The 20,894-nt window shown below is 42.0% G+C and overlaps 1 protein-coding gene across 1 annotated transcript; it reads right to left on the reverse strand.

Annotated features, from left to right (window-relative positions):
* Positions 1–7,882: 7,882 nt before the first annotated feature.
* On the reverse strand, positions 7,883–8,959 carry LOC121972856. The gene has a single exon (XM_042524478.1). It carries the CDS (start codon positions 8,957–8,959, stop codon positions 7,883–7,885), a length of 1,077 nt encoding a protein of 358 aa, XP_042380412.1.
* Positions 8,960–20,894: the final 11,935 nt, after the last annotated feature.

The raw sequence follows: 20,894 nt of genomic DNA on the forward strand, positions 1-20,894 counted from the left end.
AAATCATGTTTGGGACTTAGTCGATCTTCCTCCGGGCCGAAGGGCTATTGGGAATAAGTGGATTCTCAAAATAAAGAGGAAAGCAGATGGATCGATTAATAGATACAAAGCTCGTTTAGTTGCAAAAGGATATACCCAAATGGAGGGTGATCCTGCCCTGAAGTTGAGTGGACGGCTGCCGGGAAATAACGCTGAGGTGGATCTCCGTGTGCGGTGGAAACGCCTCGCTCCTACAATCAAAAGTCGTTAGTGCCATGCCGGGAAGGGGTTCCCGGCGACGGCCCTCCAACGCTCAAGTCACACAACAGCAGGAAGGGAAAATAAAGGAAACGAAGAAGTGAATGGTGGTGCTCAAAGATGTATCTGCGCATGCCTCCGCGGATGACCACCTCCTCTCTTATATAGAGCTTCGGCAGGCTGATTGCACATTCCACGAGCCGTCGCGCATTCCCAAAATTTCCCCAAAAGCTAAAATCGAGAAAAGGTCCCTGACGTCCTACTATAACGGGGCGAACGCCTCTCTGTCAAGGTAGCGGGATCTTCTCCCGTATGATTTTCCGTCCATCAGCGCCGTCAGCCAGCAACATTGACTCCCAAAAGGATGTTGGCACATATCTCTCGTCTGATTTGTCGGCCGTTAATCTGATTGAACTTTCCTTGATTGTTCTGACCAACCAATTCCATATCCCCTTACTAGTATATCACATCCGAGAGGTGTAAGTGACTTTGGTTTCAGTGCGCCGCAGGCTGACCCAACTCTTCTTGAATTCTTCCGGTTGATCGGCGAACTCTTCCGGCCGACCGACCTGTATAGACGTCCGCTCGGCTGGTCCCTTGGCTGACCACCTCTCGGTTTTGACATCCACCTAAGCGTTGCACTTCCTGGGAGGGGGGCCCTCCTAGATTATCACCGGATCACATGCCCCCCCTTTAAGTCTAGTCGAAGGAGGCTGTAAGTCCGACTGACTGGACAAAATGTTGTGAAGATGTGATTTCCTGCGGGCATGGCGGTCACCTATACCGGTCGGCCCCCTTCACGAGCCCGCCGGCCGGCCTACCGGATTGTTTAACCGCGAGCTTTCTATCTTTGCTCGGTTGGCTTCTAGAGCCTTTGCTAAGGCGCCCCTCGCAAAAATCTCTTCGAAAACCTTTATCAGCCTGAGGCATTGATGTGAAGCACGCTTCCTTAAGTGCTCTGACAACCACCTTATCAACGCACGCCACGCGTCTCCTCCTGCTAGCGCATGCTTGAGGTGACAAGCTGGGATATGACCTTTGGGTTGTTTGAATTTCAATGGTCAGATTTGCCTCTAGGTGTTCGCACTATCAATCGGACGGCTAAGCGAGGTCCCTTGATGTTTATATGCTTGTCGCCGCCATCTTCTTTCTCTCATGCTTTTGCTTCCGGCGACTTCGTCCGTGTTATTTGGCGATTTTCCCCGTGTTCCCCGACAATACTTCGTGTTCTTCAGCAAATCCTCCTGTTCCCTTGTCATTCCCGTTCCTGGTGAGTCCATTGTCTTCTTCTGTAGTCCCTAACTTCTTTGTCTCCTGCGATCTTCCGGCGAGCTCCTTCTCTTGCTTCTGCCCTCTTTTTCTTTTTGCACTTCCTTCCGACTCCTCTCGTTTCCTCCCTTCTATCATGGCCGGTGCATCACAGCCTTCGTCCTCTGCTCCGGGCCCTTGGTACGATACTATGGAGTCACGATTCGATGAGGATGATGCCCAAACCCTAGCCAATACCTTTGAACTCCCTCCTGGCTACGAGATCCATGTCCCGCTAGCCACCGATAGGCCTTCCGCTCCGCCGACCGACTGTGTCTGCTTCTTCCGCGACTAATTTGCTGCCGGTCTACGACTTCCTCTTCATCCCTTCATCCTTGATGTTTGTAGATACTTCGGTCTATCCCTTTCTCAACTAGTCCCTAATTCCTTTCGCCTTCTGTGCGGGGTAATTATCCTATTCCGCTTACATCGCATTCCCCTGACCCCTTCAATTTTCCACTTTTTTTATTACCCCAAGCTGTCCGATCAGCCAGGCACTTTCCTCCTACAAGCTCGACCGGGCTTGGTCTTTTTTGATAGGATGCCTTCCTCCAATAAGCATTGGAGAGAACACTTCTTCTTTGTCCACTTCCCTGACCGACCTTCCTTCCAAACCACTTGGAAACTTTCGCTAGGGCCCCAACCTTTGTTGCCTTGCTACAAGAACACTCCCGCCTACTTGCTTGCTATCTCCATGCTAGCTGGTCAGAAGTTCAACATTCACAAGCTGCTGGAGGAAGGAGTCTTGGCGCTTTTTGACCTTAGTCCGATCAGCCCCGACGAGCCGATCAACCTAGGTACACCATCAATTTTCCTCCTTTCTCTTTATCTAACTGATTTCTTTCTTTATTTTGCAGCCGACATCATGATGCGAGCGCGCTTGGTCGGGCAGTCGAAGCTTACCACTGCCGATGTTGACCAGGTAGTGGTTGAAGTGTTGGTCGAGCGGGGGTTTCAGCCGAAAGATCTCCCCGGACCGGTACTGCCCGAACAGGGGCCTACTCAGGAGGCCGATGGGGAGTTGAACCTGATGCCAGTCGGAGAAGCAGCAGCGAGAATGCCGATCGCGGAGCTTCCGGCGGATCAGCTAGCTCCAGAAGAGGGCTCGCAATCGGAAGCGCCACTTGAGAATACGCGCAAGAGGCGTCGCGCAAAGAAAGCTGCGTGCTCTGCGACTTCAATGGCGAGGGTTGCCGATCAGACCAGTGCTTCCGGTCAGATACTGTCGGAGGCTGCCAATGTTTCTTCTGACCGGACACCCTCCGCCCCTCTCGTTGCCTCTCTCGCAGCTAGTCTACCGCCACTATTGGCTCAGGGCCGCATCTTAAGGTCAAGCATCAACCCAGTGCCTTCTTCTTCCCGCGCGGGCCGATCAGCCTCTTCCCATTCGGCTACAACTCGTCGGAGACACATCACAGCCACACTCCACCTTCCTACTGAAGATTTTTCAGCGCCGGGTAGCTCAGCCGATCAGACTGAACACCGGATTATCATTAAAGGCCATTTGACCGAGATATGGGAAGATGCGCGCGCCCGAGCGACGGCTGCTCCTCCGGGTGTATTAGCGAACAGCTACACTAAGCAGATTACCGGCGTGAGTTTTTCTCTTAACTTCCATACCGATTAATTTGGCCTTGTTTATGATCCCTTCCCATCACGACTTTCGTAGTTTTGGGTAGATGGTCTGGCTATAAGCCAGAGACTTGCCTTTGTAGAGGATGAGTTGAAACGGCTGGAGGAAACCCCCGACCAGTCGGGCACCACTCACGGTCTAAATGACACTCGGGTGGCTCAGCTGCAAGCTGACTTAGCCAAGAGTGAAGAGTTGCTGATCGCAGAGCGGGGTAAGAGCGCCGAGCAAGTCGGGTATATTGACCGACTCAAGAAAGAGATCTCCACCTTCGAGGGAAAAATCACTCTGGCCACCAACCGCAAGCAACAGGTTGTTGAGGATCTAGAGAAGAAAAATGTGGAAGCCCGGACTCTCGAGCAGAAGTTAAAGCAGACGGAAGACAAGATGAAAAATGTCGAAGGTATGTTGATTCCGAGCGGCAAGCTCGCGAGTCTGAAGAGGCCACTTTAAGAAGCCAGCTATCCGACAAGGACGCTGATCTTGCGGTGGTGAAGGTAGATCTGGAGAGCGCCCGGTCGGCCTTGGAGGCCAATAAGGAAAGCGAGCCTAGCCGATTCGAAGAGATGAAGGTAGCTTACATCCGGTCTGACACCTTCGTGGATAAGTTCGTTGCCCGAGTTCTCCGATTCTTCGGCTGCGCCGTGGACAACATTTTTGATCAACTCAAGAAAAAGGGACATCTGCCTGCCAATCTGCTCGACTCCACGATTGATCACGACCAGCTCAATTACTCTATCCCCGACGGTGCCTTGGCTTATTTGGAGTGAACCCACTAAAGCGTTTCTGTTCGCTTGGTTTGCTAAGTGCTTTTTTCAGTTGTACTAATCGACCATCGGGTGTACCCGGTTGGCATGAACTTTTAAGATGTAACTGACTTTTGTCTTATCTTTGACAATTTTCCTCGATATTTTTATCGTCTTTGAATATGATTAGGCAATCATCTTGTTCTTACTTGTCGCTCGATCATACGAGGGTTTAAGGTCGCCGCTCGACCGTAGATGACGCGAGGGTTTAAGGTCGCCGCTCGACCGTTGATGACGCGAGGGTTTAAGGTTGCCGCTCGACCGTCGATGACGCGAGGGTTTAAGGTTGCCGCTTGACGGTCGATGATGCGAGGGTTTAAGGTCGCCGCTCGACCGTCGATGATGCGAGGGTTTAAGGTCGCCGCTCGACCGTCGATGACGCGAGGGTTTAAGGTCGCCGCTCGACCGTCGATGAAGCGTTTGCTAAGAAGGGGTTAGGAGAGATCCCATTGTTTTCTTCCTGTGTCCAAGGAAACATACATTTAAGCAAGTGTACATGAATTCTCTCGCTCACCTCTCATCCGGCTCTGTAAGGTTAGAGGTGATTTGCGCTCCACGGTCTCTCCAGCTTCCTTCCCTCCGCGTCCTCCAAGTAGTATGCACCCGACCACAACCTTTCTGCTACTTTGAATGGGCCCGTCCATGGAGCTTCCAACTTTTTGACATCTCCGACCGACTTGACCCTTTTCCAGATTAGGTCGCCCACCTGGAAAGATCTGGGGATCACCCGGTGATTGTAGTTTTGCCGCATCCTTTGTCTATATGCTGTCAGCCGGGCGACCGCTTTGTCGCGTGTCTCATCGACCATGTCGAGCTCCAACAGTCACCTTTCCCCATTTTCTTCATCGTAGTGAAGCTCCCGATTGGACTCAATCCCGACCTCGACTGGGATGACCGCCTCTCCTCCGTATACTAAATGGAATGGCGTGAAGCCAGTCCCTTCCTTGGGAATCGTCCGTAGCGCCCATAACACACTAGGTAGCTTGTCCACCCAGCTGCCCCACATGTGATTGAGCCGAGCGTGCAACGCCTTGAGGATTTCCCGGTTAGTAACTTCAGCCTGTCCATTACTTTGAGGGTAGGCCACGAAGGTAAAAGCTTGCTGTATGCCATAACCCGCGCACCATTCCCCCAACTCTTGGCCCGTGAACTGTCTCCCATTATCCGAGACAAGTCGGCGTGGTATGCCGAACCGGCATATAATATTCTGCCATAAAAACTTCTTGACCATGCTTTCCGTTATTCTCGCCAGCGGTTCGACTTCCACCCATTTTGAAAAATAATCAACGGCCACAAGTAGGAACCTTCTCTGACCGTTCGCCATAGGAAAAGGGCCGACTATGTCCATTCCCCACTGGTCGAATGGGCACGCAATAGAGGACACTTTCATTTCGGAGGTCAGTCGGTGAGTCAGATTGCTGTACTTTTGGCAGGATAAGCAAGTGGCTACCAACTTGCTCGCATCTTTCTGGAGTGTTGGCCAAAAATATCCTGCTAGGATAACTTTCTTTGCTAGTGATCGTCCACCCGGGTGCCCTCCGCAAGATTCTTGATGTACTTCTTGAAGGATGTATTCAGCGTCCTCGGTGCCCACACATTTGAGCAGAGGGCGTGAGAAAGCTTTTTTATACAATTGTTCGCCCACCAGGGTGAACCGAGCTGCTCTCCTTCTTAAGATTCGATCAGCTTCGTGACCTCCTGGTAAGCCTCCTGACTGGAGGAACCTAATGATGGGTGTCCTCCAGTCTTCCGGAAATGGTATCCCCCTTAACTGGTCAACGTGCGCCACTAGGTAGACCCGCTCAATGGGGGAAGTGGCGATGATCGGTGTCATTGCGCTAGCCAGCTTTGCCAATTCATCCGTCGCTTGGTTCTCTGATCGGGGAATTTTGTGAATAACGACCTCTTGGAAATTTACCTTAAGCTTTTCGAAGGCCTCCGCATATAGCCTGAGCCGAGCGCTATTGATCTCGAACGTTCCGTTCAGCTGCTGAGCTACCAACTGTGAATCCGAATGTAAGAGTACCTCCCTGGCCCCGACGTGCCGAGCGGCTTGGAGACCAGCTATGAGCGCTTCGTACTCAGCCTCGTTGTTGGTGGCTCGGTAGTCCAATCAAATGGATAGATGCATTCGGTCTTCTTTTGGGGATATAAGCAGGATGCCTATTCCACTACCCGATCGGGTGAACGAACCATCCACGTATACCCTCCATGAGGACTCTGGCTCAGGGTCTGGTACTTCTGTGATGAAATCCGCCAACGCCTGAGCTCTTATAGCCGACCGAGGTCGGTATTGGATATCGAACTCACTGAGCTCAGTGGTCCATTTGATTAACCGGCCAGACGCTTCAGGGTTGAGCAGGACCCAACCCAAGGCACTATTGGTCATCACAATTATAGAGTGGGCCAGGAAATAGGGTCGAAGCCTCCGAGCGGCGAGGATCAAAGCGTAAGTGAGCTTCTCAAGACCTGTATAGCGAGACTCAGCGTCTTTCAATATGTGGCTCAAAAAAATACACCGTTTGCTGCTTCCCCCCTTTCTCAGTTATTAACGCTGAACCGATGGCATGCTCGGTTGATGATAAATAAATTAAAAGCGGCTCCCCCACAACTGGCTTGGCTAAGATGGGCAAGGAGCTGAGATATTGCTTGAGTTCCTCGAACGCCTTGTCACACTCGCCATCCCATTGGAACTTGGTCACTCGCCTCAGATCTTGAAAAATGTCAGGCTCCGGTCAGCTGATTTAGATATGAACCTTGATAGAGCCATGATCCTTCCGGTCAGCCTTTGTACTTCCTTCAGGTTGCGAGGCGGCGCCATGTCTTGGAGAGCTTTTACTTTACTGGGGTTCGCTTCGATTCCTCGTTCGGTGACTATATAGCCCAGGAACCGTCCACCCTTAGCACCAAACAGACACTTGGTTGGGTTGAGCTTGATCCTATAATTTCTCAGCGTCTGGCATGTTTCTTCCACATCTGCACATAGGTCGACAGATCGAAGTGACTTAATGAGTATGTCATCAACGTATACCTCCAAATTCTGTCTGATATACTTCCGGAACACCTTGTTCATCATTCTCTGATAGGTGGCGCCTGCATTCTTCAATCCGAACGGCATGACCTTGTAACAGAATGTCCCATCAGCTGTGACGAAACTGACCTTCTCCTGGTCTTCACGCACGAGTGGAACCTGGTGATAGCCTTGATAGACATCGAGCATGCAAATCAGCTCGCATCCGATCGTTGAGTCCAACATATGGTCTATCCTTGGTAGCGGGTAGGAGTCCTTGGGGCAGGCTTTGTTTAAATCCCTGAAATCGATGCACACTCACCATTTATTACCTGGCTTGGAGACCAACACTACATTGGCGAGCCAGGTTGGAAACTGAATTTCCTTGATGTGTCCGGCCTCCAGTAGCTTTTATACCTCGGCTCAGATAATCAGGTCTTGCTCAGCGCTAAAGTCGCGCTTCCTTTGCTTGACCGGTCGGGCGTCTGGTCGAGCGTGCAGCTCATGCAGTGCCACACTTGGATCGACCCCGGGTAGCTCGTGCATCGACTAGACAATCACATCATGGTTTCTCTGAAGGCAGGCGACCAGCTCCTCCTTTTGCAGGCCGGCCAGATCGGATGCTACAAATGTAGTAGCCTCCGGCCGACTTGGATGTATCTGCACCTCCTCCTTTTTGTCGTATACCAGTGGGGGCGGCTTTTCTCTGATGGCGTTTACTTCCAATCGGGGGCATTTCCTGGCGGCTTTAGCGTTCGCCTTGACCATCTCAACATAACACCGCCGGGCTGCCACTTGGTCCCCTCGAACTTCGCCTACCAGATTCTCCACCGGGAATTTAATCTTCTGGCAATAGGTCGACACTACCGCCCAAAATTCGTTGAGGGCCGGTCAGCCCAATATCACGTTGTACGGTGAGGGCGCATCTACCACGATGAAATTCGTGGTGCGCGTCCTAATCAGGGGCTCCTCTCCAAGCGAGACGACCAACCTCGTCTGCCAGATTGGCGAGACTTCATTGCCGGTGAAGCCGTACAGCGGTGTTGCCATGGGTAGGAGTTCAGCCCGATCAATCTGCAATAAATCAAATGCTTGTTTGAAAATAATATTTACCGAGCTTCCTGTGCCGATGAAAGTCTGGCGAATGGTATAATTTACGATCACCGTCTTGATGATCAGTGCGTCATCATGAGGGATCTCGATCCCCTCCAAGTCCTTAGAGCCAAAATTGATCTCGGGCCCCTCTGCCTTCTCCTTGCTGTACCCTACCACGTATATGGTCAGCTGCCTCGCGTGGCCCTTCCGGGCTCGGTTGGAATCTCCCCAGGTCGGGCCACCTGAGATCATCCCAATTTCTCCACGGGAAGTGTTCCTTCTGTTCTCCTCTTCTCGCACTGAATGTCTGTTCTGATCGGCTGAGGCGTGAGTAGGGTTTCTTTCTCGGGGATGATGCTCCCGTGGCTCGTGAGCCCTTCGACCCTCAGTTTTTCGGTCGATTCGGCGCTCGGGCTGCCGATCCGGCGTAGGCGACCGACGTCTATACTCCTTTGGCGCGGGCCGATGCACATTAGGGTCGCCTCGGCACTCCCACGTGTTGTGCGTCCCTGATTGATGGAACTTACAGAACATCGGGGTCCACTTTTTGCCCTTCTTGAGTTGGGCGACCTCCATATGGACTGCATGCATTCTCTGCTCGGGATACGATTGCGACCCCGCGGTCCTGGGAACGGTCGGAGGCTGGTGGTTGCTTGGTCTCCTCCGATCGGCCGCTAGTTGAGGCTCGGCAGGCGCCTCTTTCCTTCGGGTCGCTTGTGCTTCTTCCACGTTGATGTACTCCGTGGCCTTCCTTTGGAGATGAGCGAAATCTTTCGGGGGTCTGCGGATGAGGGATCGGAAGAACTCACCCTCTACGAGCCCTTGAGTGAAAGCGTTTACCAGCACTTCTGATGAGACTGCTGGTATGTCCATTGCCGTCTGGTTAAATCGTTGAATGTATGCTCTGAGCGCTTCTCGGGGACCTTGCTTCAGTGAAAACAAGTTGACGCTCATTTTCTGATGTTGGCGGCTACTCACGAAGTGGTGTAGGAAAGTGGCCCGGAAATCCTTGAAGCTGCGTATGGATCCGGTCGGCAACCTAGTGAACCACCGTTGAGCTGGTCCCGAAAGCGTTGTTAAGAATACCCTGCACTTCACCCCATCGGTGTATTGATGCAGAGTGGCCGCGTTGTCGAACTTGGCCAAGTGATCATCTGGATCGGCGCTCCCATTGTACTCCCCAATCGCCAATGGGGTGTAGTGGCGAGGTAAGGGATCCTCCATGATTCCTCGCGAGAACTGGTCGTTGATCCGTTCGGGCGAGTCTCCGTCTCGTGGCGCTTTTCCCTTCCTCGCATCCCTTTCGGGCGCCTCATCTGACGAGGAACCTTGGTCTCGGCGGGCTCTGCCTCCTTCCTCTGAGGGCGTCCTAGACAATGCTCGGTGAAAAGGGATTGACGCATTTGGTGCTGGCCCGGTCGTGTCTGATCTCTTGCCCACGTCCGGGTGGGCTATGGGTTCAGCTCCGCGACCAGGATCTACAGCCTGGCCAGATCCTGAGATGGCTGGCTCCTGTGCTGGTCGATCGGCTAGCATTCACTGCTGTTGTTCCATTGCTCTTGCCACTCCGGCTTGGATCAGCCTCTCCAACTCTTTTGTCGTCTGTGTTACGGTTGTTGATCGTCCGGTGTCTTCCATCCTCCGCTTTTGGGTTCAGGTTGAAGTTCCCACAGACGGCGCCAATTTGATTCTGCCCTGAAGCTGAGTGGACGGCTGCCGGGAAATAACGCTGAGGTGGATCTCCGTGTGCGATGGAAACGCCTCGCTCCTGCAATCACAAGTCGTTAGTGCCAAGCCGGGAAGGGGTTCCCGGCGACGGCCCTCTGACGCTCAAGTCACACAACAGCAGGAAGGGAAAATAAAGGAAATGAAGAAGTGAATGGTGGTGCTCAAAGACGTATCTGCACATGCCTCCGCGGATGACCACCTCCTCTCTTATATAGAGCTTCGGCAGGCTAACTGCACATTCCCCGAGCCGTCGCACATTCCCAAAATTTCCCCAAAAGCTAACATCGAGAAAGGGTCCTTGACGTCCTACTATAACGGGGCGAACACCTCTCTGTCAAGGCGGCGAGATCTTCTCCCGTACGATTTTCCGTCCATCAACGCCATCAGCCAGCGACATTGACTCCCAAAAGGATGTTGGCACATATCTCCCGTCTGATTTGTCGGCCGTTAATCTGATTGAACTTCCCTTGATCGTTCTGACCAGCCAATTCCATATCCCCTTACGAGTATATCACATCCGAGCGGCGTGAGTGACTTTGGTTTCAATGCGCCGCAGGCTGACCCAACTCTTCTTGAATACTTCCGGTCAGTCGGTGAACTCTTCCGACCGACCGACCTGTATAGACGTTCGCTCGGCTGGTCCCTTAGCTGACCACCTCTCGGTTTTGACGTCCACCTAAGCGTTGCACTTCCTGGGAGGGGGGCCCTCCTAGATTATCACCGGATCAGAGGGTATTGACTTTGAAGAGACATTTTCTCCCGTAGTGAAATTTGTATCAATAAGAGTTATTTTGCCCTTTGTGGCACATTATGACTTGGAATTACATCAAATGGATGTAAAAACTACTTTCCTCAATGGTGATCTTGACGAAGAAATCTATATGGTTCAACCAAAAGGTTTCATTGCTGAAGGTCAAGAGCAGAAAGTATGTAGACTTAGAAAGTCTATATATGGGTTAAAGCAAACGTCAAGACAATGGAACATAAGATTTAACGAAGTCATTTTATCTTATGGTTTCGAGATGATCAATGAGGATCATTGTGTTTTCCTGAAAAGGAAAAAAGGAAAGTATGTCATTTTATCATTATATGTTGATGATATGCTGATATCTGGAAATGACATAGTATATGTGAATGAAGTCAAGAAGTGACTGTCATCACAATTTGATACAACGGATATAGGAGAAGCTGAATACATCTTAGGAGTTAAGATCATAAGAGATCGTCCTAAAAGACTTTTGGGTTTGTCACAAGAGTCTTATATAAATAAGATGTTACATCATTTCAGCATGTCTAATTGCAACATAGAACATACACCTATTATGAAAGGTACTATTTTGAGCAAGAGTATGTATCCTAAAACTCCAGAGGAAATAGCTGAGATGAATAAAAAATTATATGTCAGTACTATTGGTAGTTTGATGTACACTATGTTGTGTACATGTCCCGATATTAGCTATGTTGTGGGCTTGGTCAGTCGCTTCCAGTCAAACCCAGGACCAAGACACTGGAAGACAGTAAAAAGGATATTCAGATATCTGAAGGCGACAACAGATTATTGTCTCTGTTTTCAAGGATCAGATATGAGTCTGAAAGGTTATTCAGATGCAGATTGGGCTGAAGATCTGGATGATAGAAAATCCACATTAGGCTATGCATTCTTGCTGAATGGTGGCGCCATCTCTTGGAACAGCAAGAAACAAGCTTGTGTAGCTTTGTCGACTATGGAAGCTGAATATGTGGCATGTTCAGCTGCTGTGCAAGAAGCAGTCTGGTTGAGAAGGTTTCTGAAGCATTTGAAAATTGCTGAGGATAGTGGGAGTCCAGTAACTGTCTACTGTGACAGTCAGGCTGCAATATCTTTTTCTAAGGACCCCAAATATCATAGCAAAGGCAAACATATAGAAATTAAATATAATTTTGTAAGAGATATTGTGGCTAAAAGAAAAGTCATTCTTGAGTATGTCCCTACACGTGTTATGCTTGCAGATCCTTTTACTAAGCCAATGACTAAAGAGTCATTTAAAGAACATGTAAAGTCTTTAGGACTTCGTAGAATGTAACAATATTGGAATAACAATCAGACTTTGTGTTATGATTGTGTCATTTGCCAAAATTTATTCAGTGTATATGTTGTATTTGTTACATTCATATAAGATCTTGGTAAGCATGTTGGCAGGTGGAGATTGGTCCACTCACATGGACAATCATCTCTGTTTGTTAAGTACAAATAAGGGTAAAACCATTACTTATGGAATAGCTTATGTAGCTGAAATTAGAGACAGATCCATAAGTTGAGGTCGCCTTGATAATTGTGTCAAGATGAGATCGTTTATGTGTTAATAATGATCGAAGTAAATGAACCCATCATTTATTGAACCTGTTGAAAGCCAGATTAGAATTCATATGTTGAATTCAGGATTAGACATTAGGTATGTCTAGATCAAAATTTGTACGATGTTAAATTTGAAGACAACATGCGCTCTTTTTAGTAAAGAGACTAACATCGTAGCATGTGATTCATACCACATGTGCTATTGCGACAATAAAAGTAGTAGGAGAATGAATCCCTATTTCTCTACTATGTGAGACCTTTGAGATTATATGTTAATCTCAATTTTTTTCCTTAGTGATTATTTAGCCGTTTACTTAAAGTTTTAATCAGTGTCTGCTACTTTAGTGTGTATCCTTTGACTATGGATGATTCGGTCTATGAAGCATAACTAGGAAAGTGACTGATTAAAATGAATAGATTCTAATTAAAAAAGAAGATTAAATATATTTACATCTTTTGTTGTTATTCACTGGTCGACCCATTTCTGTTATGTATAGAAATGAATGTGAATATTGGATATGGAACATGCTCTTGACATAATGGTCATTATAAGGGATTAGAGATGTTCATATCGATGCAAATAAAAATTATTTAATCTGGGTAAATAGCAAGACATGGATATCTCCAAGATAATAGCTGTGTGTCGCTTGAAGATTGGATGGATCCTGTATAAAGGCTATGTGCCACCAGGAAAGTGGCTATGTGCCATGAAGAGTGTGTCTCTAATTTATTTGAGCAGCTAAACAAAGTGTAACAACTTTATTAGCATTGATTGCTCAAGGAGCGGCTAAGTCAAGGTGTAACAATCTTCTTAGCAACTATTGCTCAGTGTGCTTGCTGTTGCACGAACCAATTTCTCTAAGTATGGATTAGATGTTCTCATATGGTCTATGTGACCAAACTCTCTAATAGTCTATGTGACTTACCTGAATAAACAAGTCTTAGTGACTTACCTTGGACGAGTGGGAAATGGGGAGAGTGGGGGATGTGGGAACATGACCGTCGTTCCCCACTACTCATAATGGAAAAGTCCATTATGCCTCTGGTTTATTTCCCTATATAAAAGGGGTGCGCCCAAGGATCATGCGTGGGTTGGAGACGAGAGTAAGCGAGGAGAATATTCAAGGCGGTGAGATTTGGTTTGTGAAATTGCTAAGGGCTTTCCAATCCTGTGATCGCTTTTACGACAGCGAGTTTCACCATTGCTGATTACGGATCTGTGGAAGATCACTGTAAATTTTTACCGCTTTAATTTAATTCTTTTTTTCATGCATTTAGAATTATCTATAATTATGATCCTTACAATATTGATGTGGGAATGATAAAATCTTCCACGTGTCTTCACAAGAGTCAAGATATTTACTTATGTGGAGCTTACATGGAAGACAAAAGTTAGTCAAAGATAACTCAGTTCGGTAAAACTAGCTTGAACCATACCAACCGGGGCGGGGATTGTAAGACTACTCCAGCCAATACTCCTGTCCGATCATGCTTGCTCGGCGTCACTTGAGCCAAGCGCCAAGAGACAATGTCACTCCTGATCGATCGTTCCCTCCCGAGTGTCACTATTACTTGAGTCAGACCAGCCAAACAAGACCTCATTCGAGAGATCTGACAGGGCAAGGATGTAGGCCTTGGGTCACCTGAGCGACTAATACCAAAGTCATATACTTGGTTTCCGAATCGATTATATAATGCTTATGAGGTTCTTTTCTCCGGAGAGATCAATGTAACCAAAAGTCCTCAAATGCATAGGCATAATTAATATAGCTTGAAACACCGATTAACAATACATTAAAGATAGCAAATCGTTACCATAATATCAAAAACAATTAGAAGATCATTGATCGAAGGTCAAAAGCCATCGATCATTAATGATTATTAATATAGGAGGAGGTCAAAACTCATCTTATCATTATTGATCATTAATACAGGAGGATGTCAAAAGCTATCATATCATTATTGATTATTAATACATAGAAGACAAAAGATCCACTACAAAAAAATAATAATTTAGGGACGAAAGTTTGGGACGAAAAATTTTCGTCCCAAAATCGCAACAATTTTGGCGACAAACACAAAATTTGATCCAAATTAGAAACGAAATCTGCAACAAAATATTTTCGTTGCAAATTCCCAACGAACATTATTTTCGTTGCAAAATTCGTCCCAGATTCTGGGACAAATCCAGGATTCGTCCCAAATTCTGGAACGAATCTAGAATTCGTCCCAGATTCTGGGACGAATCCAGGGTTCGTTCCAGAATCGAAATATATTTCAGAAAAAAATGAAAAAAATGGGTCAAAATCTGGGACGAATCTTGGATTCGTCCCAGATTTTGGGACGAATCCTGGATTCGTCCCAGATTTTGGGACGAATCCTGGATTCGTCCCAGATTTAAAAAAATTAAAAAATAATAGAAAAATCATTCGGAAGGCATAAATATGGACCTAATGATCTCGGAATTTCATGAAACAAGTTTCTATGGATTCCTAATTTTCTCATGATCATAAAATATCCTAAATTTGAAATTTAATCTAATAAATTAAGTGTGGTGATTTTTTAACATGAATATGACCTAATTTGTAATAAAAAATTCACCGCACTCAATATAATATGTTAAAATTATGGATGAAGATATTTTTAAGATTATAAGAAAATTAGGAACCTATAGAAACTTATTTCATGAAATTCCGAGAAAGTTAGGTCCATATTTAGTGAAACATAGATAGTTTAGTATTAATTAAGTATGTTAGCGTTTAACACATGCTTGAATATGTGTTTAAAACTAAAAATATAGATCTACAAATGTCAGAATTTCATGAAACAAGAGTCTATAAGTTTCTTATTTTCCCTTATTCATAAATATATCCTCTTCCTTAATTTTAAAATAATATATTGTGTTTCGTGTTTTTTTACCTGAATTAGGTCAAATTCGAGTTAAAAAATCACCACGCTAAATATATGAGATTAAAAGTATGGATGAGGGTATTTTTAAGATCATGAGAAAATTAGGAACCTAAAGAAACTTGTTTCATGAAATTCCGAGATCGTTAAGTCCATATATAGGCCTTCGAATGATTTTTCTTTAAATTTTTATTTTTCTTAAATTTGGGACGAATCCTGGATTCGTCCCAAAATTTGGGACGAATCCAGGAATTCGTCCCAAAATTTGGGACGAATTTATGGATTCGTCCCATATTTTGGGACGAATCTGGAATTCATCCCAGATTTTGGGACGAATCTGGAATTCGTCCCAAATTTAAAAAAATAAAAAATAAAAGAAAATTTATTTGGAAGGCCTATATATGGACCTAACGATCTCGGAATTTCATGAAACAAGTTTCTATGGGTTCCTAATTTTATCATGATCTTAAAAATATCCTCATCCAAAATTTTAACCTCATATATTTAGTATGGTGATTTTTTAACCCGAATTTGACCAAATTCATAATAAAAAATTCACCGCATTTAATATATTATGTTAAAATTATGGATAAAGATATTTTTAAGATCATGAGAAAATTAGAAATCCATAGAAACTTGTTTCATGAAATTCCGAGATCGTTAGGTCCATATTTAGGCCTTCCAAATAAATTTTCTTTTATATTTTATTTTTCTTAAATTTGGGACGAATCCAGGATTCGTCCCAAATTTAAAAAATAAAAAATAATAGAAAAATCATTCTGAAGGCCTAAATATGTACCTAATGATCTCGGAATTTCATGAAACAAGTTTCTATGGATTCCTAATTTTCTCATGATCATAAAAATATCCTAAATCTGAATTTTAACCTAATAAATTAAGTGTGGTGATTTTTTAACATGAATATGACCTAATTTGTAATAAAAAATTCACCGCACTCAATATAATATGTTAAAATTATGGATGAATATATTTTTAAGATTATAAGAAAATTAGGAAGCTATAGAAACTTATTTCATGAAATTCCGAGATCGTTAGGTCCATATTTAGCGAAACATAGATAGTTTAGTATTAATTAAGTATGTTAGTGTGTAACGCATGTTTGAATATGTGTTTAAAACTAAAAATATAGATCTACAAATGTCAGAATTTCATGAAACAAGAGTCTATAAGTTTCTTATTTTCCCTTATTCATAAATATATCCTCTTCCTTAATTTTAAAATTATATATTGTGTTTCGTGTTTTTTTACCTGAATTAGGTCAAATTCGAGTTAAAAAATCACCACGCTAAATATATGAGATTAAAAGTACGGATGAGGGTATTTTTAAGATCATGAGAAAATTAGGAACCCAAAGAAACTTGTTTCATGAAATTCCGAGATCGTTAGGTCCATATATAGGCCTTCCGAATGATTTTTCTTTTAATTTTTATTTTTCTTAAATTTGGGACGAATCCTGGATTCGTCCCAAAATTTGGGACGAATCCTGGATTCGTCCCAAATTTTGGGACGAATCTGGAATTCGTCCCAAATTTAAAAAAATAAAAAATAAAAGAAAATTTATTTGGAAGGCCTATATATGGACCTAACGATCTCAGAATTTCATGAAACAAGTTTCTATGGGTTCCTAATTTTCTCATGATCTTAAAAATATCCTCATCCAAAATTTTAACCTCATATATTTAATATGGTGATTTTTTAACCCGAATTTGACCAAATTCATAATAAAAAATTCACCGCATTTAATATATTATGTTAAAATTATGGATAAAGATATTTTTAAGATCATGAAAAATTAGAACCATAGAAACTTGTTTCATGAAATTTCGAGATCGTTAGGTCCATATTTAGGCTTTCAAATAATTTTTTTTATTTTTATTTTCTTAAATTTGGGACGAATCCTGGATTCATCCCAAAATCTGGGACGAATCCAGAAATTCGTCCAAAATCTGGGGACAAATTTGGATTCGTTCCCAGATTTTGGGACGAATCCAGGATTCGTCCCAAATTTAAAAATAAAAATAATAAAAAATCAGAAAACCTAATGATCTCGGAATTTCATGAAACAAGTTTCTATGGATTCCTAATTTTCTCATGATCATAAAAATATCCTAAATCTGAATTTTAACCTAATAAATTAAGTGTGGTGATTTTTTAACATGAATATGACCTAATTTGTAATAAAAAATTCACCGCACTCAATATAATATGTTAAAATTATGGATGAATATATTTTTAAGATTATAAGAAAATTAGGAACCTATAGAAACTTATTTCATGAAATTCCGAGATCGTTAGGTCCATATTTAGTGAAACATAGATAGTTTAGTATTAATTAAGTATGTTAGCGTGTAACGCATGTTTGAATATGTGTTTAAAACTAAAAATATAGATCTACAAATGTCAGAATTTCATGAAACAAGAGTCTATAAGTTTCTTATTTTCCCTTATTCATAAATATATCCTCTTCCTTAATTTTAAAATTATATATTGTGTTTCGTGTTTTTTTACCTGAATTAGGTCAAATTCGGGTTAAAAAATCACCACACTAAATATATGAGATTAAAATTACGGATGAGGGTATTTTTAAGATCATAAGAAAATTAGAAATCCAAAGAAACTTGTTTCATGAAATTCCGAGATCGTTAGGTCCATATTTAGGCCTTCCGAATGATTTTTCTTTTAATTTTTATTTTTCTTAAATTTGGGACGAATCCTGGATTCGTCCCAAAATTTGGGACGAATCCAGCAATTCGTCCCAAATTTTGGGACGAATTTCTGGATTCGTCCCAGATTTTGGGACGAATCTGGAATTCGTCCCAAATTTAAAAAAATAAAAAATAAAAGAAAATTTATTTGGAAGACCTATACATGGACCTAACGGTCTCGGAATTTCATGAAACAAGTTTCTATGGGTTCCTAATTTTCTCATGATCTTAAAAATATACTCATCCAAAATTTTAACCTCATATATTTAGTATGGTGATTTTTTAACCTGAATTTGACTAAATTCATAATAAAAAATTCACCGCATTTAATATATTATGTTAAAATTATGGATAAAGATATTTTTAAGATCACGAGAAAATTAGAAATCCATAGAAACTTGTTTCATAAAATTCCGAGATCGTTAGGTCCATATTTAGGTCTTCCAAATAAATTTTCTTTTATATTTTATTTTTCTTAAATTTGGGACGAATCCTGGATTCGTCCCAAAATCTGGGACGAATCCAAGATTTGTCCCAGATTTAAAAAAAATAAAAAATAATAGAAAAATCATTCGAAAGGCCTAAATATGGACCTAATGATCTCGGAATTTCATGAAACAAGTTTCTATGGATTCCTAATTTTCTCATGATCATAAAAATATCCTAAATCTGAATTTTAACCAAATAAATTAAGTGTGGTGATTTTTTAACATGAATATGACCTAATTTGTAATAAAAAATTCACCGCACTCAATATAATATGTTAAAATTATGGATGAAGATATTTTTAAGATTATAAGAAAATTAGGAACCTATAGAAACTTATTTCATGAAATTCCGAGATCGTTAGGTCCATATTTAGTGAAACATAGATAGTTTAGTATTAATTAAGTATGTTAGCGTTTAACACATGCTTGAATATGTGTTTAAAACTAAAAATATAGATCTACAAATGTCAGAATTTCATGAAACAAGAGTCTATAAGTTTCTTATTTTCCCTTATTCATAAATATATCCTCTTCCTTAATTTTAAAATAATATATTGTGTTTCGTGTTTTTTACCTGAATTAGGTCAAATTCGAGTTAAAAAATCACCACGCTAAATATATGAGATTAAAAGTATGGATGAGGGTATTTTTAAGATCATGAGAAAATTAGGAACCCAAAGAAACTTGTTTCATGAAATTCCGAGATCGTTAAGTCCATATATAGGCCTTCGAATGATTTTTCTTTAAATTTTTATTTTTCTTAAATTTGGGACGAATCCTGGATTCGTCCCAAAATTTGGGACGAATCCAGGAATTCGTCCCAAAATTTGGGACGAATTTATGGATTCGTCCCAGATTTTGGGACGAATCTGGAATTCGTCCCAGATTTTGGGACGAATCTGGAATTCGTCCCAAATTTAAAAAAATAAAAAATAAAAGAAAATTTATTTGGAAGGCCTATATATGGACCTAACGATCTCGGAATTTCATGAAACAAGTTTCTATGGGTTCCTAATTTTATCATGATCTTAAAAATATCCTCATCCAAAATTTTAACCTCATATATTTAGTATGGTGATTTTTTAACCCGAATTTGACCAAATTCTTAATAAAAAATTCACCGCATTTAATATATTATGTTAAAATTATGGATAAAGATATTTTTAAGATCATGAGAAAATTAGAAATCCATAGAAACTTGTTTCATGAAATTCCGAGATCGTTAGGTCCATATTTAGGTCTTCCAAATAAATTTTCTTTTATATTTTATTTTTCTTAAATTTGGGACGAATCCTGGATTCGTCCCAAAATCTGGGACGAATCCAAGATTTGTCCCAGATTTAAAAAAAATAAAAAATAATAGAAAAATCATTCGGAAGGCCTAAATATGGACCTAATGATCTCGGAATTTCATGAAACAAGTTTCTATGGATTCCTAATTTTCTCATGATCATAAAAATATCCTAAATCTGAATTTTAACCTAATAAATTAAGTGTGGTGATTTTTTAACATGAATATGACCTAATTTGTAATAAAAAATTCACCGCACTCAATATAATATGTTAAAATTATGGATGAAGATATTTTTAAGATTATAAGAAAATTAGGAACCTATAGAAACTTATTTCATGAAATTCCGAGATCGTTAGGTCCATATTTAGTGAAACATAGATAGTTTAGTATTAATTAAGTATGTTAGCGTTTAACGCATGTTTGAATATGTGTTTAAAACTAAAAATATAGATCTACAAATGTCAGAATTTCATGAAACAAGAGTCTATAAGTTTCTTATTTTCCCTTATTCATAAATATATCCTCTTCCTTAATTTTAAAATAATATATTGTGTTTCATGTTTTTTTACCTGAATTAGGTCAAATTCGGGTTAAAAAATCACCACACTAAATATATGAGATTAAAATTACGGATGAGGGTATTTTTAAGATCATAAGAAAATTAGGAACCCAAAGAAACTTATTTCATGAAATTCCGAGATCTTAGGTCCATATTTAGGCCTTCCGAATGATTTTTCTTTTAATTTTTATTTTTCTTAAATTTGGGACGAATCCTGGATTCGTCCCAAAATTTGGGACAAATCCAGGAATTCGTCCCAAATTTAAAAAAATAAAAAATAAAAGAAAATTTATTTGGAAGGCCTAAATATGGACCTAACGATATCGGAATTTTATGAAACAAGTTTCTATGGGTTCCTAATTTTCTCATTATCTTAAAAATATCCTCATCCATAATTTTAACTTCATATATTTAGTATGGTGATTTTTTAACCCGAATTTGACCTAATTCATAATAAAAAAAATTTGCCGCATTTAATATAGTATGTTAAAATTATGGATGAAGATATTTTTAAGATCACGAGAAAATTAGAAATCCATAGAAACTTATTTCACGGAAATCCGATATCTCTAAGTTCATATTTAGTGTTTCCAAATCATTTTTTTATTTTTTTTTAAATTTTTTATATTTTGGGACGAATTTTGGAATTCGTCCCAGATTTAGGGTCGAATTCTGGAATTCGTCCCAGATTTGGGGACGAATTCCTAGATTCGTCCCAAAATCTATTTTTTAATTTATAAGTTAACCCTAAATCTCCTCCCACCCATCTGC

The sequence above is a fragment of the Zingiber officinale genome, chromosome 4A (genome assembly GCF_018446385.1).
Source record: "Zingiber officinale cultivar Zhangliang chromosome 4A, Zo_v1.1, whole genome shotgun sequence".
Classification (NCBI taxonomy): Eukaryota; Viridiplantae; Streptophyta; class Magnoliopsida; order Zingiberales; family Zingiberaceae; genus Zingiber; species Zingiber officinale.

Bases quoted from the DNA above. Each gene is read 5' to 3' on its own strand.
- LOC121972856 (XM_042524478.1), bottom strand. From the start codon at position 8,959: ATGGACATACCAGCAGTCTCATCAGAAGTGCTGGTAAACGCTTTCACT.